This window comes from Sphaerodactylus townsendi, linkage group LG07, assembly GCF_021028975.2.
Source record: "Sphaerodactylus townsendi isolate TG3544 linkage group LG07, MPM_Stown_v2.3, whole genome shotgun sequence".
Classification (NCBI taxonomy): Eukaryota; Metazoa; Chordata; class Lepidosauria; order Squamata; family Sphaerodactylidae; genus Sphaerodactylus; species Sphaerodactylus townsendi.
The window spans coordinates 2,458,693-2,485,239 of record NC_059431.1 but is presented as its reverse complement, the minus strand read 5'-3'; the positions used below and the strand labels follow the sequence as shown (position 1 = coordinate 2,485,239).

At 58.2% G+C, this 26,547-nt stretch overlaps 2 protein-coding genes across 3 annotated transcripts in view; one reads left to right on the top strand and one right to left on the bottom strand.

Moving 5' to 3' along the window:
- Nucleotides 1-920: 920 nt before the first annotated feature.
- On the bottom strand, nt 921-8,332 carry CREB3 (cAMP responsive element binding protein 3). The gene is made up of 10 exons (XM_048503594.1): nt 8,178-8,332; nt 7,722-7,892; nt 7,334-7,607; nt 6,984-7,093; nt 6,748-6,840; nt 6,281-6,387; nt 5,907-5,975; nt 5,533-5,617; nt 5,249-5,333; nt 921-2,172 (listed from the first exon to the last, which is right to left on the bottom strand). The coding sequence occupies exons 2-10, from the start codon at nt 7,890-7,892 to the stop codon at nt 1,784-1,786; spliced, it is 1,383 nt and encodes a 460-aa protein (XP_048359551.1). The 5' UTR covers nt 8,178-8,332; the 3' UTR covers nt 921-1,783.
- A 255-nt stretch (nt 8,333-8,587) lies between these two features.
- TLN1 (talin 1) overlaps nt 8,588-26,547 on the top strand; it is a 56,435-nt gene continuing 38,475 nt past the window's right edge. The window contains exons 1-3 of one of the 2 annotated variants that reach the window (XM_048503586.1): nt 8,588-8,721; nt 25,075-25,241; nt 26,431-26,528. In XM_048503586.1, the coding sequence (XP_048359543.1) occupies nt 25,112-25,241; nt 26,431-26,528 (228 nt within the window). In that variant the 5' untranslated portion in view covers nt 8,588-8,721; nt 25,075-25,111. Of the gene's footprint in view, nt 8,722-23,653; nt 23,773-25,074; nt 25,242-26,430; nt 26,529-26,547 lie in introns of those variants that run through there. The other variant, XM_048503587.1, reaches the window with a different exon arrangement.

Below are 26,547 nucleotides of genomic sequence, written 5' to 3'. Positions count from 1 at the left end.
TGGGGGAAGACACCATCTGCCATGACACCCCCACCCCCCGCCCCATGCCTCTGCCCTGCTCACCTTTACCTCCTGGGTGAGAAAAGGCAAAGCAGCAGCTTCAGGCCTCGCTGCCCCCCCCCCCCCCGCAGTTCAGTGCCAGGCCCTCTGATTGGCAGCAGCCCAGCAGGGTTGGGGGCAGAGGAAGGACTTCCCAGCACACCCTGCCTGGGAACCGGAGAATACCTTCTGCTTGCCAAACCCCAGCCTGTCCCACGGCCATCACCCTCACCTGCGCCCAGCACCAGTTCCGAAGGACACTTAAGGGCCCTGCGGTGCCATGACTCCCTCCAGCCCTGCAGATGCCAACCACTCTCCTGCCCAGGTGGCACAGGGCGCTTCAGGCCGTGGCCCCTACGAAAGTCACCTCCCCCACCCCCAGGCTAGTAGCAGAGGGCAGAGAAGTCACACGCAGCCACCAGCCAGGACATTTGGCCCATGTACTTCCCCCTCCCTCTAACCCCTGAGACTAGAGGAAGCCAAGCCAAACACAGGAGGGGGGCAGGCCCAGGACAACCCCACCACCACCTGCTATATGTTCCTGCAGCCAGCTCCCCCTAAGAGGCTGCCCCCCCCCCCACTAGGGAGGGCAGAGGCCACGTTCTGAGCAATGGCAATCCTGGAGAACTCCTGGAGAACAGGAGAAGTCCCAGTGGACTGGAGGAAGGCTAATGTTATCCCCATCTTCAAAAACGGGGAAAAGGAGGACCCAAACAACTACCCTCCAGTCAGCCTGACATCAATACCAGGGAAGATTCTGGAGCAGATCGTTAGACAGACGATCTGCCAGCACTTAGAAGGGAATGCTGTGATCACAAAAAGTCAGCATGGGTTTCTGAAAAACACCTCATGCCAGACCAATCTTATCGCTTTTTTGGATAGAGTGACAAGCTTGGTAGACGAAGGGAATGCTGTGGACGTAGCATACCTGGATTTTACTGAAGCTTTTGACAAGGTGCCCCCTAATATTCTCGCAAGCAAGCTAGTGAAATCTGGGCTAGACAATGCTAAACGGACTGGCAATTGGTTGACTGACTGGCAAGAAGTGACTAGTGGGGTTGCCACAGGGCTCGATGGCCCTCTGTCAGGAGTGCTTTGGTTGTGTGTTCCTGCATGGCAGGCGGTTGGAGTGGATGGCCCTTCTTGGGGTCTCTTCCAACTCTATGATACTATGACGAGCAGAAGGACAGCTGTTGGAAGGGTCTTTCCTGAAGAAGGGAGGGCAAGGCTGAAGGGACATCAGCGACAGGCAGCGCCTCCTGCTATTCCCGGCATGGCTCAAGCCGTGCAGGCCAGGGAGAGGGGGCTCACACCCCCTTTCGTCAGAGGGGATGCCAATACTGCTGCAGGAGAAGTGCAAAGCAAGGGAGCAGCTCACAAGAAGAGGGAGAGCATTCAAAGGCGAACCCCGAGGGGGCCACGACTGCAGCCACAGGGGAACAGGAGCAGCTCAGCAGATATCAAGAGCTGGAGGCAGAAAGAGCATTTGCGAGCTTTTCCGCCTCTGGACTCACAGCCAAGCCCCAAGCCAGCGCTGGAGCTCCTCCCAAGAGCCGGGGCTGTTTTTCCTGAGTACCGGGAAGAGCTGCTGGTGGGGTTTTTGGGAGTGGGGAAAGCATTTCAAGTGCTTCATCAAACTCCAACCTCCTTGCTGAGCCCATGCGAAGTCCATGCCCAGGAGGCAGAGCCTTGGACAGTCTTTGCGCCTCATGCTGCTGGCAGACAGCTCTCTGCTCCCGTGGCCTCACATCTCATCGGAGTGGTGTGGCTGGATGATCACACTCGTGGTCTGGTCCACCCAACTCTGCTTCTGCTCGGCAAAGGTGGGCAGGAAAGCCGTGCGCTTCCCCAAGAACGGCTCCTCTGGAGGCGGAAGCCCGGTGGGCTGGGGAGAGGGGTCCCCGGAGGAGCTGCTGTTTGCTGTGGCAGCTGGTTGTGCCTCAGGGGGGCGCCGGCTGTCCTCCAGAGACTGATTGAGGCTCCCTGGGGCCTGTGGGGCATCTCCGGGCAGTGACTCCTCAAGGTGCAGCAGATGGCCAGCAGAGGGGCGGCTGGCTGCTCCTGTAGTCTGAGGCACTTCAGCCTGTGGTTGCCCTCCGTCGCCTGGATACCCACGAAGCCTCCGGGATAACACTGCAACGGCATGGGGAAGTTTGGGAGTCAGAGGAACAAGGGCTGAGGACTGGGGCAATGCCCCCACCCCCACCCCCGCCCTAGTACATGGCTACTGGGCAGGGCTTCTTCCCTCTACTTCTGGGGAGGAAGTAAACAAAAGCAGCCAGGCTGGGGGGGGGGGGGGAATGGTGCCCTCTTGCCCCAAAGGTGGCAGCAGCTGCCTGGGCAAAACAACTTTGTTTGCCAACAGGAAGACCTGGCCGGGAGTTCCCCTGAACAAGAGGCTTACTCTAATTTCCCTCTCTGCTAAAGAGAGAGCAAAGAACGGGGTGTCTGCATAGGGAGAGATCCGCCCACGCAGGAGGAAGGCCACATTTGTCTGCTGTAAAAGCACAGGCTAAAAGGCCCTCCCTGACATCTCCACAACACAAGCAACGGTTTCCACCGGCCAGCGCCCCAACCCTCCATCAAGAGCTGCCCCTCCCCCCAGGCAATCCTGCAGCAAACTGAACAATTAACTCAGCGGCACCTCAGCGGAGGAGGCTCCTCGGGAGGGGAGGGGCTCTTCCCCTCTGGAAGTTTTAAGCCGAGCCCAGATGACAGCAAGACTGGTCCCGAGAACTCAGATCACGGGAGGTGGCTGCATCTCATGCCGATGGCCACTTTGGGACCAGAAGAAGAAGAGTTTGGATTTATACCCCCCTTTCTCTCCTGCAGGAGACTCAAAGGGGCTGACAATCTCCTTGCCCTTCCCCCCTCACAACAAACACCCTGTGAGGTGGGTGGGGCTGAGAGAGCTCCGAGAAGCTGTGACTAGCCCAAGGTCACCTGGCTGGCGTGTGTGGGAGTGCCCAGGCTAATCTGAATTCCCCAGATCAGCCTCCACAGCTCAGGCAGCAGAGCTGGGAATCAAACCTGGTTCCTCCAGATTAGATACACGAGCCCTTAACCTCCTACGCCACTGCTGCTCACTCTCTCACCAGGGAGAAATTTTCTCCGGGTCTGACTGGCCAGGGGTGCTGGAGAGATTTCTGGCCAGGGAGAAGGCTCGCTGCTGGGAGCGCGTGGGTGAGAGAGGTAGTTGCGAATTTCCTGCACTGCGGCTGGAGGACCATGGACCCTCTATGTTTCTATGATTCCAAGGAGCTCCCAAAGGTGTGCTCTCTAGAAACCCAGAGAAAGGGCCCTCTGGTGGCCTTCTCTATGCACCGGGACTACCCAGAATCAGGAGGCAGGTGAACAGGCCGTGCCGCCACGGGAGGGCACCACAAGGCCAGAGCTGTTGGTGGAATGGCACTCTTGCCAAAGACGATGGCTCTTCAGCTGCGCAGGTTCCCCAAGGAAGTGACTTCCTTCCCCTTGGGACCCAGCAGGTAGTGGAGCTGGGGTGGCTGAGCACACCTGGTTCAAATGAGAGGCACCTGTCTACAGCTGCCTAGAAAAAGGCGTAGAAAGACCGGCAGCAGAGACTCAGGGAACTGACTGCTCCTTTGGATTCAGGCCCAGGTTTGGGATGGAAACAGCCTGGGTTGCAGATCCTTCCGGAAGAGTTCTGATTGTAATGATCAACTGATTCCAGAAGGTGGCGCTGGAGGACTGCTGGCCAGCCCTGCACACATCTGCATGGAAACTGCTGGGCGAGGTTAACTTGGGATTGAACAGGCAGGTGACCCACAACTCCGCTCTCCTTCCCACCGGAGTGGAGAGGGCCAGCGGAAGTCCAGCGTGGCACAGTGACGAAGAGCAGGTGGACTCTAACCTGGAGACTGGGTTTAATGCCCCACGCCTCCACATGAGCGGTGGAGTCTTTTCTCGTGAACTGAGTGTTTCCCTTTTCCTCCACATGAAGCCTCCTGGGTGACTTTGGGCTAGCCCCAGTCCTTTGGAAATCTCTCAGCCCAACCTGCCTCACATGGTGACTGTTGAGGGGAGAGGAAGGGAAAGGAATCGGGGGTGGTGGTGGTAATGAATCCAAACTCCTCCTCCTCCTCTTCTTAGCAGGGACCTGGAGAAAGTCACAGGACGGACGAGGACCCAGAAATTGATGTTTAGCCCAGACAAGACAGGTGGGCCTCTGGTCAGCGGAGAAGCTACTCATGGGCCAAGGAACCAGCAGGTCGGGGGGGGGGGGCTGTGCTCCCCCTGCAGGGGCAGGTTAGTGCGTTGGGGCTGCTGGGGGAGCCCGGCCTGTTCTTTCCTGGCACAGAGCAGCTTTCATCCGCTCCAGATGGTGCCGCAGATACACCACCGGTTCCTCCAAATGTGTAGCTGCTGGCTCTGACCCACGCAGGCTGGAGTACTGCAATGTATTCTTCATGGGGCTGCCTTTGAAAAATGTCCACACATTTCAGCTGATCCCAAATGCAGCAGCCTGATGGCTGGCAGGGGTAGGACTGCAGGCCTACCTTGGCTGCCCCCCTCGCCCTGTTCCAGGCACAATGCTAAACACTGGGAGCCTTGAAAGGGCTGCTTCCTTCCACGCCACCTCCGAAGCAGGGGCAGGTGGCTCCCTCTGCGGCCTGCCCGTCCTCTGGAGGCTCCCCTGGTGGCCACCTGGTTGCTTCCCAGGAGCCAGGCCAAAACCTTCCTCCTTCATTAAGGAGGCTAATCTTTCAGCATTGTTTCTGGGCCCTGTTTTATGAAGCCTGTTTCAAGTTGCAAACCCTTCTGACGCCGGGGCTGGAGTTCTTCACGGCTTCCAAGGTCTTATTATGTTTTCCTTCACCAGCCGCTTCCAAGCAACGTCTCTGGAGCAGCAGCACAAACATCTTCTCAAGAGTGAAATCCTTCCCAAACATACATTTCTGCACTTCAGGAATTATTAACTAACCAGGGATGCCCTATTTCTCACTTGCATTCTGGGGTGCTCAGAAGAGCAGACAGATGCCCAAAGACCACCTAAGCCCAGGATCCTGCCGGCAGAACCCAACTCCTGCGGACAGTGCAAAGTGCTCCCCCCCTTCCCACCCCAAGCAACACGCTCTGCACCACTGATTGGTCACATGGGCCATAAAGCAGAGACGTGGGCCTCCCTCCCTCCCCTCCTCCAGCTCGCCCCCCTCCGGCCCGCCTGATGCCCGCAGGGCTCACCCACCTCCTTGCAACTCCAGCTGCCGTTCCTGGCTTCCGAAGGGATGAAGGCTGGGCAGGAGGATGAGGCAGAAGGACAAGAGCAAGACCTGCCAAGAGACACGGCCACCCTCAGCACAGGCAGCCAGTCCCACTGCCCCCAGCCCAGCGGGTGGAGATCCCAACCAGAGGGAACCAGCCCCCCCCCCCCCATCCCAGGGACCCAATGAGGGGAGGGGAAATGGACAGCATCAGGGAAACACCAACCAGCACGGCGGCCCCGAGGAGGGGCGCCTGCAAAGCACTCACCATGACACAGGTGCCGGCCGTGGTCGTCTTGGTGGAGGAATGGCGGAACAGGGCCTGCAGCTTCTGCAGCTGAGCTAACAAGGACCTGCAGCAGAGCGAGAGCTGCGGCTCAGCACCCCTGGGCTGCTCTGGGGAGGAGCCCAAGCGCTCCGCAGCCAGGCAGGGCCAAGGAGGGCAGCCTGACCCCGGCCAGGCCAAGGCACTCTCCTCCCAGCCCAGACTGTGAAATGGGAGCGGGGGGGGGGGGGGTGTGTGTCACTGCTCTCCCATGCCAAAGAGAGCAACGTTTCTGGTCATAGGAAGGGTGGCCACAGCCAAGGGGCAAGAAGGCCAAGGGGCGGAGGGGGGGGGAGGAGCAGCCCTGAGCAACTCACATGTTCTGTTTCTGCAGCAGCTGCACTTGCTTCTGGAGCTCACTGTTCTGGGCTGTGCAGGCGACGACCCTGCAGGGAGGGCCAGGGAAAAGAAGAACTCAGGGCCAGGGCCTGCTGCAGATGGAGTGGCAAGAAAGAGGGTCTCCTTTGCAGCTGGGGTGTTCAAGGGGGCACAACAGCCTGGCACAGGAAGCCCGGGGCAGGCGGGCAGGTGGGGGAGGGGGTGGCACTCCTCAGAACAGCAGGCCACTCTCTGAGGCACAGACTCCGTATCCCACTCCTTGGAATAATGCATCCTCTCCCCGCCCCCCCCCCCCCAGTTGCTAGAGAAGTCCCAGTGGCTCTTAGCATGCTCCCCCCGCCCCCTTCCCCACCTGCTCTCCAGACTGTCCACGTAGACCTTCTTTCTTCGACGGCTGTCTTGAGCTGACTGCTTGTTGCGGATCTTCCGGCGGACTCTCTTCAGGACCCGCTCTTCAGCCTGAAATGCAAATTCCTGGGGGTGAGCCGCCTGCCCCCTTTCTGGCTCCTGGACTCAAGCTAGCTTAGCTAACAGTGCTGCCTGGCTGTGCTGCAGGCCCAAGCCCCCAGCCCCCGCCTGCCCCCCTCTGCACCAATCTAAGAGGATCCGGCTGCAAGTACGTTGCTTGCGGCTGCAGAGAAGACGGAGCCTCTTCCTTCTTAACCGAAGCGGCTGCTTCACCGTCTGGCTGGAAAAAGGCAGCTACACCCTTGACAGGCAAGTGACACTTCTGCAAGGGGGTGGGGTGGGGGGCAGCAGGGTCTGCTTCTGGAACACTCCATTTTGAGGGAGGGTCAGGCTAAAGTACAGCACCCTTGCCTTGGTTAGGGGGAGGTTGGACGGAATTGAAACACCCTCTTTTTCCAGAAGCCTCCGCTCCTCGACGGTCAGGATCAGCTCAGGGAAACGGAACTGAAAACATCCCAAAAAGAAGAGAGGTGAGCTGGGGGGGGGGGGGGGGGAGGGGTGGTGCCGTACTTCTGCTCAAGAGGCTGAGAAGCCCCCCGCAGAGACCCAGGGTGGCCCCCCGGCCAGGAGCGCATCTGTCCTCATACCTGTAGACCTGTTTCAGGGCTGGACTCCTCGATGGGCACAGTAACAGGGAAGTCACAGTCCCCGTGGCTGCTGTAGGAGTCATTGAGGGTCTCTGCGTCCCCCCACATCTCTGGAAGAGGAAGAAGACCCTTAGCCACGGATGGAAGGGGCCACAAGGCCTTCGCTTGTCTCGTGGCTGAGGCAGGTGCTCATGTCTGATGCAGGTGAGCCCAGCCGCAGTGCCAGGCGTGAGGCGGAGGGGCGGCTCAGGCCATTGAGCCACAGCACATGCAGCACACAGGAGGCCTCCACCGTGGCCAGCCCGGACCCGGTGCGACTCGGGCGCCTCCCCGCTCCCGGCCAGACTGACCCAGGTCGATGGCGACGTCGCCGTCCGGCAGGGGCTGCGGGGGGTCCAGGGAGTAGGTGTGGTCGGCGCGGACGCTCTCCAAGGCCGGGGGGCTGCCGGTGCAGGAGGAGCCCTCGGAGGGGCCGCTGCTGGCGTCGCTGCCGGGAGGGGAGGCCCCCAGGAGCCAGCCCCCGCCGCCGCCGCCGCCTTCCTCGTCCCCCGAGGGGCTCAGCAGGCCGCTCAGCCAGTCCTCCAGCGCCGCCGCCGCCGCCGCCGCCTCCGCTTCCCCCGGGACCTGCAAGAGCACCGGAGGGCGCGAGGGGAGGGGGCGTCAAGCAGGGACCTCGGCCGGGGGCGGGGAAGGAGGACCGCCGCCACGCCACGCCACGCCCCTCCCCGCGGCTCTCACCTCCGGCTCCCGCAGCCCCCACTCGGCCAGCAGGTCTCCGCCGCCGCCGCCGCCGCCGCCGCCCTTCTCATGACTCAGGAGCCCCGCCGCAGGGGCCGCCCCGCCCTCCAGGAGCCAGTCCAGGAGCTCCTCCTCGGCCGCCGCCGCCGCCGCCTCCTCCGGGAACCACATCTGGGCGGGGGGGGGGGGAGAAGAAAGGCCCGGAGGACGGGTGAGGGGGGGGCTCCGCCGTGCCCGGGCCCCGCCAACCTGCCCGCTCTCCCCTCCCCTCCCCTCCCCGCCCCGCCTGCCTGCCTGCCTGCCGTGGCCCCGGCCCCTGGGTGGGTGGGTGGGTGGGCGGGCGGGCGGTCAAGGGGGCTCAGGAGGAGGAGGAGGGCCGGACCGCAGCCCCTCCCCCTGGCCCGGCATCGGAGGTGGGGGGCGGGGGGCGGCGGAGCCGGGGCTTCCAGAACCCACCTGGGCTTCGGCCTGCGCTTCCAGCACGGCAAAGGTGACGTCTGGCGGCCGACGCCCACCCTCCGTCCGGAAAGGGGCTGTGCCGCAGCCGATTGGACGGGCAGAGCGTCAGTCCCTCCCTCCGCGGCGTCAGGGGGCGGAGCCTGTTCCCACGGCGCGGCCCTTTCCGCCTGGCTAGTCGGACGCCCTTGCTCTGGCAGCCCTGTCCTTTGCGCAGGCGCAGTGCGGCTTAGGCGGCCTGTGGGGCGCGGCCGAGGGCCAGAGAACGCTTGACAGGACGAACGCAGGCACGCACGCGCGGCCCCACCCTCTTCTCGCCCAAGCGGCGCTGCGGGGGAAAGGGGCGCGTTCTGCCAGAGCCCAAGATGGCCGCCGGGCCCCCCGGACCCCTAGTGCCCGCACTCAGCATGGCCGCCGGCGGCTGCAGCTTCGCAGCGCCTCTGGGCCTGCGTCGGCGGGGGGCGTGGCCGGCGGGAAGGAAGCCCCGCCCCGCCGCGCTTGACTCTCCCGAGCCAGTCGCGCCCGACGCCGCGCCCCGACTCAGGTAGGCGCCGCTCGCTGGCCCGCTCGTCAGGATGGCGGGCGGGCGGGCGGGAGGGCGGGAGGGATGGCGGGCGCGCGCGCGGGCTCCAGGCTTCCCTTCGTGGAGTGGAGTGCTCCGCCCTGCCGGGCCCGCGGGGGCGAAAAAGGGCGCCTCGGGGCGGGGAGCCGCCGGGCAGGAAGTGGGCGGGGGAGGGGAGGCCCCGCGAGGGCCGTCCGAGTGTCGGCCGCTGCGCCCGGGCGCCTTTCGGCAGCGTTCCGGTCCCCCTTCCGTCGCCGCGTATTTGGGGCGGGTGTGTGTGTGTGTGGGGGGGGGTAGTAGCTGCATCCGCCCAGCGCCCCGTCGTCGTCGTCGTCGGTCCCGGCCCGCTTCTGCCAGGAGGGCAGCCAGCTCCGCCCGCCTTTCCGTCCCGGGGGGGGGGGGGCTCCCTGCGAGAGCCGAACCTGCTGCGTGGCCCCGCGGCTCCAGGCGCCAGGACGGCGCTCCGGGACTTTGGCGGCTGCAGGCCAGTGCTGCCCCCGCTGACAGCCGGAGCACCGAGGGCCCTGCGGCGGCGGGGGGGGCAGCCCAGCAAGTTGAGCGGGCGCGGGCCGGGGGGGGGGGCTGCTGCGCGGTGGGTGCCGCCTGACGAGGGCTTTGAAAAGCGTTTTCCGCTCCCACTGCGGGGAGGGCTGGTGGTGCCGGCTTGGAGGAGAAGAGATTTGCATTCATTCCCCCCTTTCTGTCTTGTGGGGGGACCCAAAGGGGCGAACGCGCGTGTTTCCCTTCCCACTCCCCGCAATAGACACCCGTTGTGAGGCAGGTGGGGCTGAGAGAGCTCTGAGAGGACTGTGACTGGCCCAAGGTCACACGGCAGGCTTCACGTGGAGGAGTGGGGAAACACATCCTGTTCTCTAAATGAGAGAACTCCACCGCTCATGTGGAGGAGTGGGGAATTGAACCCGGTTCTCCAGATCGGAGCCCACCAAGCCCAACTCGACTGAATAGCTAGTAAAATGGGTGGTTAATGCGCGTTTCCTACAAAAGGCTTGCTGCACATTCAGCGCTGTCATGAGTTCCCTCTTTACTTGATGGGGAGTTGCTGCGGACACCGATGCCCGGCTCCAACTGACCCCGGTCTGGGCATGATTTTGGCCACCCTCGGAAGCAGCAGCCCTTTAAATCCGGCAAGCCACCCTCGATTGCAGCAGCCAGTGGGGACCAGGCGGAAACTTTGCCTCCCCTCTTCCTGCCCCTTCCCCCCCCCCAGCTGTGGCGTAAACAATGACTGTTACCAAATAAGGAATTTGCAGCCGGCCAGCCGGGCCTCCAGCCCTCTCCCAGCCAGACTGATGGAAGAACGAACGAAGGAGGAGGCCGCTCTGAAAGGACGTTTGACACTCTTGGAAGCAGGACACCCCCCCCCCCCCACACGCATAGTGTGTAATGGGCCCAGCCTAGGAAGAGTTAGCGGTGGAGCTGAGTAGAGGGGAGGCAATTCGATGCTGCCTGGGGCTGAGGGCCTGCTCTGAGTCACAAGTGCTGTTGCCTTTGGTTACAACAGGACCAGTTTTCCTGCCACTGAGCTCCTCTCCAGCAGCCTCATTGAGACCTCAGGAACCACACGGAGATCTGCACGATTCCTGCACATATTCAGCCTACAGTAAAGTCACATCTCCCCATAAACCACTGAAGCAGCCCCCACTTTTTACTCACCACTCCCCCCTTCACACTCATACCAGTTCGGCTCAGTCTCCCCATTTCTCTCCTAAAACCATTGCAAAGATCTCCCCTCCCTGCCCAGCAGCAAGAAGAGGCTTAGGGAGCCGGGTACAGGAGACACGATAGGCATGTTTAAATATTTGACAGGATGTCAAGTGGAAGAGGGAGCAAGCCTCTTTTCTGCTGCTCCAGAGGCTGGGGCCAGGAGTCGTAAGTTCAAGGGGAAGGAAAAGAGATTCCACCTAAACATCAGGAAGAACTTCCTGACCATCAGGGTAGTTGGGACAGTGGCATGCACTGCCTGGGAGAGTGGTGGAGTCTCCTTCTTCGGAGGTTTTTAAGCAGAGCCACATGTCGAGAGGTCTGATTGTGAATATTGTAAGTTTGATTGTTTTGTTCGTAGCTTTACTGTCATCATTTCCCTCATATGTAGGTTAGTAAATCATAACTGTACTTTTACGCAATTCCAAGGGATAATACTTAAAAATTACAGAGAGGAAATGGGGGGGGGGGTGTAGGATAAGCCCCGAGCTTAGACAGTTTCTTTTGACTATTTAGGTGTCAGTCTTGTTTTTGCATTTCACTTATTAATTACCATATTTTTAAATTATATCTATCATCAAATCTAATAGATAGCCCTGGTAGTCACTACACGAGAAAGCTGACCTCTGGCCCTAGTCTTCCCTGCTTCTGACAATGCCATTATTGCTTTTAAAAGCTCCACTTGCATCATTCTCGGAGTCCGTATAGCCAGCAGCTGGCAAAGAAATGAATTCACCTGCCTCCAATGAATGGTGTAGTGTTAACATGTAAGCGAGCAGTGACCAGACCTTCAAGCACATGTGTTTTCATGCCGTTAAGAAAGCAAGTTCTGATGCGAAGGGAGGAGTCAGCGCAGACCCTGCTGCTGGTCGGTTATTGCTTGAGGGCACCGGGTGCGGCAGAGAAGCACCTGGGTTGGGAAGGGGAGCTGGCCGTGATGCCCGGAGGTGCCTTGGTCTGGCCAGGGCTGCCTTTCCGTTCCTCCTGGGAGCCCCTCCTGGCCCCCAGACAGGAGGCGATGCCTGGGTTGTGGTGCGGTGAGGGAGAGGGATGAAATTGCTGCCCTCCCCAGCTGCTACTTTAGGGTCTCAAAGAATCCTAGGACCACTGAGCTGGGAGGGGCCACACAGACTGTCTGGTCCCACCTCCTGCTCAGTGCAGGGCCAGCCTAGAGCAGGTATGTCAAGTGTGAGTCTGGTCCTTGAGGAGGCTCTTCTGACCTGCCAGCCAGCTGAAGCAATCCCTCCCCCCTCCTGATCTGGCTTGGCAAGCCCACAGTGGCCGGCCCAGGCCCCTACCCCCCCCCCCATCCTGGCCTGGCCAGTCACCACTGCTTCGCCCTCCTCCTGTGGCAACCTTGAGTTGGGCCCGCCAGCTGAGGCAGCCGCACTCCCCTCGTGGGCCTGGTCTGGTGAACGTGCTGGGGGATGCCAGCCGAGGCAGCCACCTCTGCCTGCCCCAGGACATGTTTGTGTCGTGCCTGGCCCTCGTCATGCATCAGTTGGACACCCCTGGCCTAGAGAACCCCGGCCAAGTGCTTGTCCAGCCGCTGCTTAGAGACTGCCCGTGAGGGGGAGCTCCAGCCCGTCCCACTGCCGAACTCCTCGTGCTGTAAAAAATGCTTTCCTGATAGCCGGGATATCTCGTGTGAAGAGGTTGTGTCGGGAGGCCTCTGCCTCGTTGTCCGGAGAGCTCCTGCCAGTCGGAGCGGCTGGGCTGAGCCAGCGGGGCCAGCCGGAAGGCCTAGAGCAAGGCAAGCGGGGCCTGGGGCGTGTCTGGTTCCCTCTCGGGGAAGACTTCAGCCAGATTGCTAAGCTACAGGAGGGGGTGGGGAAGGTGGAGGGGGCGTGGCTTGGCTCCAGCAGGGCCCCCCCCTTTCTCTGAGGCAAACCCCTCTGCCTCAGTGCAGGGGCAACCGGCCCTCCTCACCAGGAGCACTCCCTGCTGGAGGGGGTGGGGGCTCTGCCGGCTCAACCTTTGCACAGGTGAAGCCAGGAGCAGCCAGCCCTGGCTTTGGACGGGGCTCGCGGCCATGCAGAGAACGGCCGGTGCCTGCCGAGCTCAAAGGTGCCCCAGCCCCTGTGCCCGGAGTGGAGTCTCCATGGGTCTGGCACCCATCCCCTGCCCCTTCAGCATGAGGCCTTGTGAGCCAGAGGAGAAGCCGCTGCCCCTTGGCTGAGGCCTGCACCCGCAGCCCCCCCCCCCCCCGAGTAGGTTTGTGGGCCGTCGCCTTGCATCAGAATCCAGAAGGCGCAGGTGTGAAACAGAAGTTTTGTTCCGTTGAACTCTCGCGTTGCTCCCTCCTGGGGTCTGGCCGTTGGGGCTGTGCTGCCTGCAGCCAGCGAGCGTTGGAGAGTTGTGGGGCAGGTGGGGCAGACGAGCACGGGCAAGAGGTACCCCAGCGAGGGCTGCTTTTGCGCGGGGGGGGGGGCGCAGTGAGTGGGCTTGAGGTGCCCTCGCTCTCTGTGCCACCTGCTTCCGCCCCCTTCTCTCTAGCCTCTGCTGATAACCTCCCAAGGAGGAGACCCCCCACCTCCCCCAGGAAGCGGCTCTAACTGTCAGGAAGTTCTTCCTAATGTTTCGCCAAAAAACCCCACCACCTTCCTTCACTGGTTGGAATGCAGGCAGCGAGTCCCGGCAGAGCGGCTGGGAAGGCCAGCTCAGGTCCTGCAGCGTCTCCAACCCCCAGTGCTCCCCCCCCCTCATTGGGACTCAGTTTGCTTCTTCACAGCTGACTGTCGCCGTTCTGGAAGCTGCCCTTGGCGCAGGGTGCTCGTCCAGAGCATTGACTGGAGTGGGCTGTGGGGGCGCATCCCTGCCGCGGAGCTCCCATCTGCTACCGGCTCAGTTAAGCGTGCTGCTCCTGAATGGCTTGAGGCTAGCATACCTGCAGGGGTACCTGCTCTCATAGGGACTTCCCTTCCTCTCACCTGACGCTAGGCCCGTCCTGCTCCTTCCTCTCCAGTGTCTCCCTCTGTTGCCATCTTCTGCCAACAAGTGAAGGCTTCCCCTTTATTTTGCATACCCCGCCCCCCACTGATTGGTCTGACGTGTGTTTACGTGGTTTCACTGAATTCTTTTATACACACTGTATTTTAAATGTTGCTTCAGTGCTTGCCACCCTGGGGCACTGTTGGGGTGGAAATGCGGCACAGGAACGGCTTAGATTTGTAAGTGGGAGGGGAGGTGAGGCGAGGGCTGCCCCCAGGGACCCCGTGATGGATGGATGGATGGATGGATGGTTGGTTGGTTGGTTGGTTGGTTTGTGTATTAATTTATTTATTATACTTGTATACCGCCCTCCCCTGGAGGGCTCAGGGCAGTTAGGAGCTGTGCGCCTGGGGCTGAGCAGTGGCAGCAGAATTGAGCCCGTCCTGCTGCCTCAGTCTGACCCCGACCCTAGTGCTGCCCGCGGGGGGGGGGGGTGTTGCCCTTTTGCTGAGCAAAACTGGCCGGGTGTGCCTGGGGTTCCCTCCCCCTTTTTGGAAGGTGGGAGGGCCCTTGTGGGACAGCAGAGCTGGAGGGAAAGGGCCAGAGCCCCACCCACACCAGAAGGATATCCTGGCGACTGGGGGTGTGGTTGAGCTGCTGGTGGGGAGGGAAGGTAGATATCATATCTATTGCGGGGGGGGGGAGGGGGGAATGGAAACGGGGCCGCCTGTAACATAGTGCCCTTTAGATACAGTTTGGAGTCCAATGTGGTGCATATAATGTCACTGTGTAGCAGGGCAGCTCCTCTGCCCCCCCCCCCCCCCCCCGCTGGCACTATTTGACCCTCTGAGAGTCTATATTGGGTGTCATTGTTTTGTATTGTGTCAGAGGCACCCCCCTCCACACGTGAGAGACAGTGGCTGTGCTGGAAATGCCCACCGACCACTCGTCTTCCTTTGGCCACTGGGCCACCTTTGACTGTAGTTTTTTACACCTGCTGGGGCAGCGGCCGGAGCAGAGGAAGAGCGGAACAGCCCCCTCCCTGCACGCGCGTCCTTGGAGGCCGACGGCTGCTGCTCCTCCAGGGCCTGGGGAGGGAGGGCGCCACAGTGGGTGGGGAGGCACACGTTGTTTCATCACATGGGGTGGGGGGCTGTTCACAACAGGCGTGGGCCTGAGGACAGGGGTATTCTCATGTCCCCAGGTCGGTATGGTCGGCTACACGTTTGGAGACTTAAGGGTACTTGTTGGGTATATTTCTGTAGTGTCCAGGTCTAACAGCTTTTTGTTTAACCCAAGGCTACAAATACACCCAGGAAAAGCCTATCAAGGCACATATTAAGTACATCTGTAAAATTTCCAAAACATTTGCAACTGTGTGTGTCTGAGCAGCCGGGGGGGGGGGGGGGGGGGGGGGGGGGGTTGAAATCTATGCAATACTTACTTTCCTATCAATTCAATTCAATAAGCCTTTATTGGCATATACACGATAGTTCCAGTTAAAATATAGTTCCAGTTAAAATATAGTTCCAGTTAAAAAATACAGTTCCAGTTAAAAGTGAATAGTAAAAAATTCGCATTTGTCATACATTCAGTTTACAAACTTCTGACAAAAACTTTGCCACTATAAGGCAACAATGAAAATCCTGACAATTTAAAAGCGTAACTACTTTATCTGATTCAGTATAATCAATCATAGGGTCTATAGCTTGGGATAGCAGGCTGGATCGGAGTTCTTGGTATAATACGCAGTTCAGGAGAATGTGTGGGATGGAATCCAGCTGTCCTATGCTACAGGTACAGAAGTTACAAAAATAGAAATCTAAGACATCCGTACATTTAAATTCCATTTAAATTCCATAAATAAGGAGGAAAATGCAAGAACGTTTAAAAATTAAGAGCTGAGGACTGTTGTATCTTAACTGTTGCCATCTAAGAGGTCGGGACAAATAAAATATGAAGTTGGAAAAGAAATTCCATAGTGAAAGCGAAAGAATCATTGGGACATGAACCTTCTGATACAGTTTAAACAGATAGGCCTATCGTATCTTGATATTAAGCTAAATTTTATAACATTGAAAACTCTGCATTTTTAATGTACGGTATATCATTAAAATCGTAACATATTGATTCTAAAATTATTTACATTTTAAAAAAATCTTGGAAATATTGCGTATGTCTATAGTATTCATAGAAATCATTATCTGATGCTGTAGATTATCTTCCATAATTTTTTCACACTAACATTTTGAGTGAAACCCTTTTCCATTTCACACATTCCAGAAGAGGGAAAGTGTATCTTCTGGACAGAAAAACACTTTTGTACAGTCACAATATTTGAGTATTAAGTTATACTTTTCAATATTGAAAATCTTCAATTATGTATTGTCATTGAATGCACACATTTTATTGTATTTTTGCCACCCTTATTTACATTTAAACCCAAATATGATAAATGTATACGTGGGGGACATTGTCTTGCAATTTTATTTTCACACTGTATATTCTGAGCAAAACTTTGTATTTCATTTGTCCCCAAAAGGAAAAAAGTCTGTGTTTTCAATATTCTCCATAATTTCCAGTTTTGCTGGCTGAAAAATGGAAAGGCGGCGGGGGGTGGGTGGGGTGGGGGGGTTGTTGAGGGGGTGATTTCAAGTTTTTCATGCTATCTTGATTGGGGGGAAAGTTGTGTCTTTAAAAGGGAGCCAGTGTGGTGTTGTGGTTAAGAGTGGTGGACTCTAATCTGGAGAACCTGGATCGATTCCACAGTCACAGTTCTCTCTGAACTCTCTCAGCCTACAGAGAGGCAGCCATTAGAAATATCAAGGAAGTCCTCAGTTTCTTTTTATGCAATGCACGTGGAATAAGTGACGGCGGGTGAAGGGTATTATTCAAAAAGTAAACATTTCACAGAAGTATTTTCTTTCTCAGTATTCCCCAGAATTCCTCAGTTTTTATTTTGGGCAAATTGGAAAAAAAGTCAGTGGGGACAAATATTTGTCCCTAAAATTTTCTCCCCACCCCCCTCAGGGTCTGTGTTCTCAACTGGTGATGCGTGTGGCAGCAGGGTTTTCAGAACAATGACAAAACTGTTGCTCTCCCTTAAACCCCGTGTCCACCTGAAATGTGGCCTTCCACCTCCTGCCCGTCCATCTGTGTTTGCTGACATGTTAGTCGTAATAACATCTTATTCTTGGGGGAAAGTGAGCCTTGGTGGGAGCTGAGTCCTTTGATAGAGAGTGACGGGTGGGACGTGAAAAGCCGAGAACCTCTGCACTGGGATGTTTATTTATTTTTATTTATTTATTTTATTTATTTATTATATTTGTATACCGCCCTCCCCGAAGGCTCAGGGCGGTTTCCAACAACATAAAAATTTAAAACATCATAAATATAAATATAAATTAGTTAAAATACATAAAATTTTAAACTAGAGATGGCTTCAGCTATTCTATTCCCCCTTTTATGAACCCACGGGAGGCCAGATGTTTACTTATTATTGCGGTTGATATCATCCCGGCTGAAGCCCAAACGCCTGGCCGGAACAAGGTCCGGTTTTACAGGCCCTGCGGAAACTTTATGTAAATCCCGGGCAGGGCCCTGATCTCACCTGGAAGCCTGTTCCATTCCAGGTGATGAGGAGCCAGAGTCAGTAAAAGCCCTGGCCCACTTGTAGAGGCCAGCCTTGGATCGCCTTCTTTGGGGCCAGGGATCACCAGCAGGTCCGCCTCCGGGATGAACGGGAGGGAGCCTTAGAAGGGCTGATATAGGGAGAGAGACGGTCCCTTAGATATGCAGGGCCAAGGGGTCACGAATGGCTTTAAAGCGTCAAAACCAAAACTTTAAAACATGACCCGGCACTTTCCGATCGGCAGCCAGTGCAGTTGGTATAGGACCGGAGTAATCCCGATCCCCTTTGCTGTTGCTCCGAAAAGGAGTCTGGCTGCCGCATTCTGTACGAAGCTCTTCAGTTTCGGATCATGGCCAAAGGTAAGCCCCGCCAGTGGAGCGAAGTTACAGTAGTCTAATCTAGAGGGTGACCGTGGCATGGATCACAGTGGCCAGATTCAGGAACGGGAGAGATTAATCGGGCCAGTTGCCGTCGCTCTGCGCGCCGAGAGATGGTAAAAGCTGCCTGGGCTGTCTGGGTGACCTGGACCACCAATGATAGAGATGGGATCCAGAAGTCAGTTCCCCAGGCTCTTGGGCGGATCGAGATTAATTTTAACGCTCCTCGCCAAGAAGGGGTAGAGCAGGCCAAAGGCCACCGGACACTTCCCCCGGCCCAGCCACAGTGGACCTCCGTCTTGAGTGGGATTCAACTTCCAGCCAGAAATTTTGCACTCAACCAAGCCAGCCCACAGCATCAAGACAACGCTGAGTAGCATCGAGGGGGGCGAGGTCGGGCTGCCCTCCATTGTGTGAACAAGAGCTGGGTGTCATCAGCATATTGGTGACACCGCAGCTCAACACTCCGAACTAGACTTGCCAGGAGGTGCATGTAGATGTTAAAAAGCATGTCCCGGGAGAGAGTATCGCCTCCTTGCTGACACCCCACACATAATGGGCGGCGATCGCTTTGGAGATCTCAGCACCCTCGATGCCACCTGCTGTCCCCGATCTCGGAGGAACGAGATCAGCCAATTTAAGGCTGAATCTCGAACCCCGATACCAGCGAGGCGGTGGACCAAAAGGTCGTGATCTACCATATCGAACGCTGCGGTGAGATCTAACAACACCAACAGCGCCGAACCGCCTCTGTCCAAGTGTAGTCGGAGGTCGTCCACAACAGTGACCAGCACCGTCTCGGTCCCATGACCAGCGCGGAAGCCAGACTGGAAGGGATCCAGTACGTTTGTGTCATCCAGGAATCGCTGGAGCTGAGCCGCCACCGCCTCCAGCACGAGATCACAATGTTAATTTATATCAGGAAGTGGGTTCCATCAGAGGGGGTCAGCCACCCCCCCACCCCCGCCTCCAGCACGGTGGTCCCAGTCCTTGTCTTTGGTGATGAATCACCAACCTCTGCCTCTCTTCACCAGTTGGAAAGACGGGAGGATACCCAAGAGCTCATGCTAGAAACCGTCATTAACGCTGCAATAAATATGAGGAGCTGTTTGCTCTCTTGCATTCAGCACCGGCCCTTCTGCTGCCATTCTGCCTGTGTTCGAGAGACAACGGTGGCGGTGGCCCGGCCTATAGCCTAGTAAAGCTAGGTTGGGATGGGAAGCGGAGCTGGCTGCATTCTTCTATGGCCAATGCTGGCAGGGGCTGATGGGATTTGTAGTCCACGAACATCTGGAGAGCCACAGGTTGCAGACCCCTGTTCTAAGTTCCTCAAGGGTTTCTGCTTTCCTAATACCTCAAGAAGCTCTTTTGTTGCCTGAGATGACTTATTGGGGGGTGGGGGCGGTATAGGTCCTACTAGACTCCGATCTAGTGGGTACAACTGATCTATTTGACATTTAAAAGTATATCGATCTCAGAATTGGTCAAAGTAATAACTACATTTTTGTTTGCTTTGTATTTTGCTCTGTTCCTCGGGATCAGGATGGCTTTGGCAGTTTTTCCACATGCATTTCTGTTTCCAAAGGGCAGACAGTCTGGATTAGCAATACGTGAATGTCGTATAAATCTAGGGGTAGAGCAGGAATTTATAGCACAGGACAGCAGCTCTATTTCAGACGGCTGGGAAATTAGAAGAATAAATAATGGTTGACAATCAAAATAATCTGCCTCCTAATCTTGTGGAGCTGCTCGGACAGGTCAGTGGCTCCTGCCCCTTGGATGATGGGCCGGCAGGTGGCAGAAGTTGCTGCTGTCTTCTTTTCATGTTCCTGGCCTGAAGGGCCCTGGATTTGGGGTGGACAGAGGCCTGAGCTGAGCTCCCAGCGCCTCGAGATCACAGAATCATAGAGTTGGAAGAGACCCCAAGGCCATCACGACCAGCCCCCTGCAGTGCAGGAACACACAATCAGTTGGCTGGGGCCTGGCCTCGATGTAGAATGAAGCTGCCCTGCACAGCTGCCCCTGCACCCAACATTGTCCCCTCGCGGGTAGGGGTGGGGCAAACGGGTGCCTGGTGTCCCTGGCAGAGAGATCTCTTCCCCAACCCTGATGCTGGTCTTTGAACCGGAGAAGCTGGAGGTTGGCACCCTTTCCCCACCCAGCAAGGGCCCTTCACGGATCTCTGCTTCCACCCAGGGTGCTCAGGCAGGCGAGTGGGAAATCCCTGGTGCCGGTTTTGGGAACCCAGGTGGCACCCATGTCTTTTATTTACTGCCTATTTTTATAGCCTTTCTTTCTCACTGAGATTTAAAGAAGATTGCACAATGCAAAACAATGTAGTCAGATTGCAGGGGAGATGCACAGCACTGCTAATTTACAAAAATCAGTAGCAATGTAAAAAAGCATCAAACACGCTGTACCGCAAACAATGAATAAAAACCCAACGGAATTACAAAAATAAATAAGGCCTCCAACCCAAGTTTATAAACAGTGAGAAATATTGCCGTCCTCTTCCTTTAAGGATGTTAGCCCCATTGGGTCTGCAGCAGCCGAGTGTGATCTGAGTCAAAGAAGGTTTTCAGAGCATAAACCTTTGTGATTCAAAACTGCTTTCACCAGATATCTGATCAAGGGAAGTTTGATGGTCTCTAAAGTGCTACTGGATTCAAACCTAGCTTCCCTTTATGGAAACCCCCCTCCCAACCATTCCATTATGCTACTTGGATGTGGGGGGATGCTGTCAGGGTTGCGACAGGGCCGCCTCTCTGAATGGCTGTGGCCATGAGGTTCAAGCGCCTATTCTTGGGCTGCCCCCCACTCTGGAAATCTTTTGCCTGGAGCCAGAGCTTGCTTGCTTGCTTGCTTGCTTGCTTGCTTGATTGACTGATTGACTGATTGATTGATTCACCACCCTCCCCCGAAGGGCTCAGCTCCAGTTATCTGCAGGCTACGTAAAGCCTTTTTTACAGCCCTGATCCAATTAGAACTTGTGACCTGCTCATGCCCTGTACGGCTCCATTGTGGAGCAGCCATTCACTTGAATGGGAAGGGCTTTACAGCACCTGTGTAGCTTTCTGGGGTGGATAAGAAACCCCCTCCTGCCTGCCTGTTGCAGCTGATGATGACGCCTTGGGTTGGGTGTGGAGGGGCAGAGATCTGTGCCGCGCCTCTTCCCTCCCACGTGGCTCAATGGATGTGATGGGCGAAGATTCAGGACAGATCCGAGAGAAGTCCTGCTTCATGTTTACAGCTCAACCAGTGACATCCGTTGGCCCAGAAGAGAGTGCCAGTAGCCCTTAATCTTGTGGACTTGGAAATGAGGTTAGGCAGATGCCCGGAGGCCGTGGCCTTCGCCCAGTGCAGTCTCTGCGTTCAGGGGAGCAACCCTCTGCGTAGCACTTCTGCTGCAAGGAGGTTTGGTTGGGCGCCCCTCCGAAGGCTTTCCGGGAGTTTCTGGTTGGCCTCTGTCTGAAGCAGTCTCCTGAACTCGATGTGCCCAGGCCCCGACCTAGCACGGTCCTTCGTCTGGTCTCTGGGAGAAGTTGGTTGGGGAGACTGAGCATCTCGGCCACACTAGCCAGGCGTCTCCCTGTCTTGGCCTCTCAGCCAGCCCACGAGGCCTCACTGCCTCTCACTCCGTGGGCTCATGTTGCAGTGGGGGGTCTCGATCCCTGACGGCGCCTTGTGGTCCTGCCAGGAGTCTCTTCCCTTCACCCTGCCCCCAGCCGCGGCCCCTGACATTTGCCTCCCCAGAGTTTGGCAGGGGTGGGGTGGAGCTGCCTCCTTGCTTGCCCGTTGGCCCTGTGGCTTGGTCCCTGGGCTAGTTTCTGCTGGCAGCCTGTGGAGCCCACCCAGCTGGCGCCCTGGCAACGGGCTGAAGAGGCGTCTGAGAGGCCTTCCTGGTCCTGGCGGCCGAGGGGTGCCCTTGCTGCAGCTGTTTGGCACCGGGGCGGTTCATGCGAAGGGCTCTGGTGGATCTGGGCAAACAGGCGCCCGCCTCTCGCAAAGGGAGAGCAATGCAACAACAGAGTCATGAGAACGGCCGGAGAAGGAATGATGAGGAGTAAAACATCCCATAGAAGCAGCATGAACACCTTCTACTCCCTAAAATGCTACTCACAAAGTGGTCCTCAGGCTAGACGCAGTTGAGAGGGCAGTAAGGGGGTGGAGCCCCCCCCCCGGCTGCCCAGAGAGCAGCCCTGCCCACCCCTCTGCCCACCCTGCTTGGGGGGCTTGTCTCTTTGCCCCTGCAAGGCGCCCCCTCCTCCTCCCCCCCCCAAGCTTCCCTCCAGCTGCCTGGTGGGTGGGCCCCGTCCTGCTGCGAGCTTCCCTTTTTCATTTCCCCTGAGAGGCCTGCTGACTCACTTGTCCCCCCCCACACCCCGCAGAGTTGATGGGGGGGGGGGGAATCACCAGAAGGGAGTTCCCTTTCTTGAGTCGCATCTGAAGTGAAGATGGAGATCCTCTCAAGGCCTGTCCCTGGGGAGGGGTTTGTCTCTCCTCCCCACCTCACCCCCCCCACCACCATAGGCCCTGGGACCGCCTCCTGTTCAAAGGGGATGGGGTGGGGGCTGCAGCTGAGGGGGGTGGAATTGCCCCCTCTGAAGCACCCGTGACGGAGGAGGGTCTCTCATCCCAAGATAGTCCCTATTTTAAGCACAGTTTGTGCAAATGGAGGCAGTTTGTGCAAGTGGAGTGATCTTTAGAATAAGAGTGGAATATGGAGGGGGGGGGTCGGTGCTTGTGCTGGTCCCGTCTCCTGTGGGGTGTCCGTGCGCGCGTGTGCGCTAGTTCAGGGGCTGAAGGGGAAACAGGCGTGTGATGCACACACGCACACACACGGCCAGCTTCTGGAATTCCTCTGGCTCCGCACACGCCCCTTCCAGAGGGAGGGGTGCTTCTGTGCCTCTGCGTGAGCTGCCAGCCAATGGGGAATGGGGCCTCCAAATGCACCGCAAGCCTTGTGGAACTCTTCAAGAATGCAGGCCTGGAAAGTTTCCAAGCGAGAGGCGGCGGCGCAGGGAGGAAAACCCTGCCCTGCAGCCACTGCCTCCTCCAGAGCAGTGGCTGCCATGCGCCTCGGCGGGCGGGCGGGCGGGCGGGCGGGCGGGCAGGCAGGCAGGCAGGCACACTTTCTGTGCGGTGCTGCGGCCTCAGCCAGAGCAGAGGGCAGCTGGGGCTCCCTGGCCCTGGGGAAGCCCTGTGTAGAGAGTGGGGTTTGCTCGTGCTGTCCTGGCTGCCTCTTCTTGCACCTGGTCCTGAGGATGTGCGTGTTTGCAGGCTGGGGGGGGGGGGGGCTGGGGCAGGAGGCTGGAGGTCGCCGCCCTTCTCTCCAGCCGCTGCCTGGGCCGCTGCCTGGGGCCTGGCCTGGGAGGGCCTGCGACTGACTGCCCTCTCCTGAGGCAGCTTGCAGGCCAGGCGAGGGCGTGCTGCCTCCAGGCCTCTCTCTGCCCTTCGCCTTCCCGCCTGGCACAGGGGGTGCTTCCTGCCCTCCAAGCTGGACTGGGGAGCTGGCCCTTCCCAGCTCTCAGCCTGCCCTCGGCTTTGGGCAGGGGTTGCCTGGTGGCCTTTCTTCCTCCTCTGACGCTTGTTGGCCCTCCCTCCTGCAGCCCGCCCTGCTCGGGGGGTGGAGGGAACGTCTGGAAGGGGAGACAGGGCTTGTTTCCTGCCGTATCCGAGGTCGCCCGCTCAGCCTCGGGGGCAAAGGCCTGGCGAACCAGCGTGGGGGTCATGTTCTCATTCTCCCTTTCCTAGGAGCCACTCAGGGGACTTGCAGTGCAGCACAAAGGAGGCCACGGTGGTGTTGCTCTTTCAAAGAAACAAAAGCCACTCTGTTTCCCAGCTGGGTGTTTAACGTGTTCCTCCGTGAAAGCTGTTTGCGTCCCGCAGACGGCCCCGGCTCCCTGCTCCCTTTCCCGTGGCACGGGGCCCTGTGCTCTTCTGCAGACCCGCTGTGGCGGACTTTCTGGGCTGCGTGGCTGGGGCCTGGTGGTTGGGGTGGAGGGCACGGTCTCAGGCAGCCGCTTCTGACAGCCCATCCCGGGCTCTTGTGCAATCCCAGGAGGCAGGGGGGTTGGGGCAGAGAGGGAGGCCTGCGGGGGTGGGGGGGAGGCTTTGGGGAAGGAGGGGGGCGTGCTGGCCTTGGGGAGGAAGTGACTCCCGGAGGGCTGGTCAGGGGAAGAGGAAATGGGCTGGGGCTGTAGGAAGCAGATATTGGGACGCGCAGACCAGCGCTGGGGGGTCAGGCGGGCCAGCGCGGTTCCGAGGGGGTGGCTGGTACTTGGTGGCTCTGGGCTGGGTCTGGGTCTGCAGGAGTTTCCAGCATGAGAGCAGAGGCCGGCGGGAGGAGTTGACAGTCCTGGCAGCAGTTGGGTAGGAGACTTGGGGGTCACGGCTGATGAAATAGGTGGTGGGCGGGGCCAAGCCATCGTCTTCAGGGTGCTGAGTGCTGGGGGGGGGGCTTCTGCAAGCCAATCAAAGCCATGCTTCCAAATGCTTCTAGGCACGATAGCGCGCATGAAACGTTTTAGAAGGCCCCCCCCCACCCCCCCACCCCCACACACTGGGTGGCCCAAAACAGTGTCATTAAAACTCTCATGTGGCTTCTGAGCTCGCAAGTGTATGTGTGTGTTTGTATGGCTGGCTGTTTGTATTGTGTGTGAAAATGTGTGTGTGTGTGGTCTCCATGCCTGGGAAGGAGAGGGCAGTGAGGGGCGGAAGGGACCTCCTGGGCCATCTGGTTGAGCCCCTTTGTCCTGCAGATGAGTCCTGCAGAAAGTGAAGTCCAGCCTCAGTTGGGTCCCACCCTAGGAGATGCGGAGACCTGTTCCCTGGAGTGGAGGAGGAGGGGGCCACTGGCAGGCCGGCTGGGTGTGGCTTCCCTCGGGTGACATCTGTGTCCTCTTCCTCCCCAGCTGCGTATCTCATGGGTTCCTTTGTGGCTGAGTGGGCCACTTATCAGCCCAGGAGCCCTGCCAGCCACCTTCCTCTTGCAGACGGGCCTGTCATCTCTTCCCCTCCCCCCCGCCCACGACTGCACTGATCCCCTGACGGTGGTGGCTGCTGCAGCCCACATCCGCCCCGCCTCGCTGATGAGGCGACTTCTCTCGTGTCCTCTGGAAGGGCTGGCTGTGGAGGCGATGCTGGTCTGGCAGGGCAATGCTGGGCGGAGCAGGGCTCAGAGGGCAAGCAGGCCCCGTGGAGGCCAAGGCTTTGCTTCGGTCTTCCCATGTCCTTCTCTGCCCTGTGACCCATCTGACGGTGCTGTTCCGTGGCCAGACTAGCCCTTGTGGCTCTGCTCTGGGGCAGACGGCCACTCAGTGGTGCTCAGGAGCTGCAAAAAGAGCAGGGTTGGTGGGAAGGGGGTCACCCAGAGGCTGGCCTGTGGTTGGCCATGCGAGGCAAGTCCACATCAGATGGAGGATGTCTACAGATGCACTTGCAATGCAGCAAGGGGGAGGATGTGGGGTTGCTTGTTAAAAGAAACAAGAGGGGGACACAGGGAGCCTTTCTGGAGGGGGCCAAAGAGCCCGGCTGGCTTTGCAGTCCTGCAGCGAATTGACCCATTTCTCTGTTTCCGGTGTTTTCTGCAGCAGGCGCCGCTGGAGCCATCCTAGCCGTCCCCTCTCTTTCTTGTTCACTCCCACAATAATGGCAAGGTGTCGTTTCTCACAGGTGAACCAGAGGAAGGGACTGCCCGTCTTCGGCCACCATGGTCGCCCTGTCCCTCAAGATCAGCATTGGCAATGTGGTCAAGACGATGCAGTTTGAGCCCTCCACCATGGTGTACGACGCCTGTCGAATCATCCGGGAGCGCGTGCCCGAGGCACAAATGGGGCAGCGTGAGTGATGGGCCAGCTGGACACCTTCCTCTCGGGGGTCTTGTTCCCTTTGGGTCACCTGCACAAATCTCTGGAAGGAAGCAGAATCGCTTGCTGGGGTGGGGGTTGCTTCTGGTTGACCTGGTGACTTTCTTTTGGGGGCGGATGTGCTGGCCTCTGATCTTGACCTCTGTGGCCTTGGGCAGAATAGCCACCAGCTGCCTTCTTACAGCCGTGCCAAGCAAAGCTCTGCTGGGAGGGAGGGCGGGGTCTCTGTGCTGGTGGAAGAGGAGCACCCCGGGACCATTTCTCAGGGAGGCCAGCCGGGTGGTCTTTGACCTCCTTTGTTGTTTGTGATGCCCGCAGCCTAAAACCTGTGTGTGCCTGAGGTCCAGGAATTTGGGCCAGAAGGTCTTGGCTTTTGACCTGCAGTCCCCAGTTCCAGCATCGATCTGGCCAGATGATGAGACTGCCCAAGTGAAAAACCGATCCTCTGATTCTTGTGGAGATTAAATGTAGCCTGTGGGGCTCCTGGGCCCAGCTCCTGGCCGCTCTGAGGCCTTCCCCCTCAAATGGGATCCGTGTCAGTGGGGTCTCTGCGTCTCGTCGTTATGTCATTTCCTGCATGCTAACAATCACGTGTGCCCCCCTCCTGCACCCACCAGGGACTCAGGGGCTCTGGCTCACTCCTGGGGCAATGGCTTTTCACCCCCAGCCCCAGCCCCTTCCAGTGCAAGTCTGTCTTGGGGATTTTCTGCAGCTGTTGGCTTGGCCCAGGAAGACACGTTCCTGGGATTGAGCTGCTAAAAAGTCTGCAAGGAACCCCTGCACCAGGGAAGGGAGCGATCCCCTTTCCCGTTCGCCAGTGCTGCTGTGCTGTCCTCTTTTTGCTCTTCGACAGAGAAACCCGGGCAGCCCTTGAGCTTTCAGCAGACTGGCCACTCTCTGATATCCACCCCGGCACAGATGCACAGTTCAGATTCCCTTGTGCACGGAGGAAACGGTGCCCATAGAAAACACTGTGTCGCCATCAGCCTGTCTTGATCAGGGAAGGGGACGCAGCAGTTTGCTTTGGATTGGCTGCGTCCTCCTGAGAGATTCCTTTCTGCCCGTGTGTTCATAAGTACTGAAACCACCCGCAAAGGTGTAGCTGCCGGTGTGCACTCTGGGGCCCAGGGCGTGTGCTAGGAGGATCTCCTCTCTTTTGCAGCCAGTGACTTCGGCCTGTTTCTGTCGGATGAGGACCCTAAGAAAGGGATCTGGCTGGAGGCTGGGAAGGCTTTGGACTACTACATGCTCCGCAATGGGGTGCGTCTTTTCTTCAAGC

Bases quoted from the DNA above. Each gene is read 5' to 3' on its own strand.
- CREB3 (XM_048503594.1), bottom strand. From the start codon at position 7,892: ATGTGGTTCCCGGAGGAGGCGGCGGCGGCGGCGGCCGAGGAGGAGCTC. The intron at 5,618-5,906 runs GTGAGTTGCTCA...GCTCTGCTGCAG, and splicing joins CTGCTGCAGAAACAGAACAT to GTCCTTGTTAGCTCAGCTGC. The intron at 2,173-5,248 runs GTGGGTGAGCCC...ATGCCGTTGCAG, and splicing joins GCAGCTGGAGTTGCAAGGAG to TGTTATCCCGGAGGCTTCGT.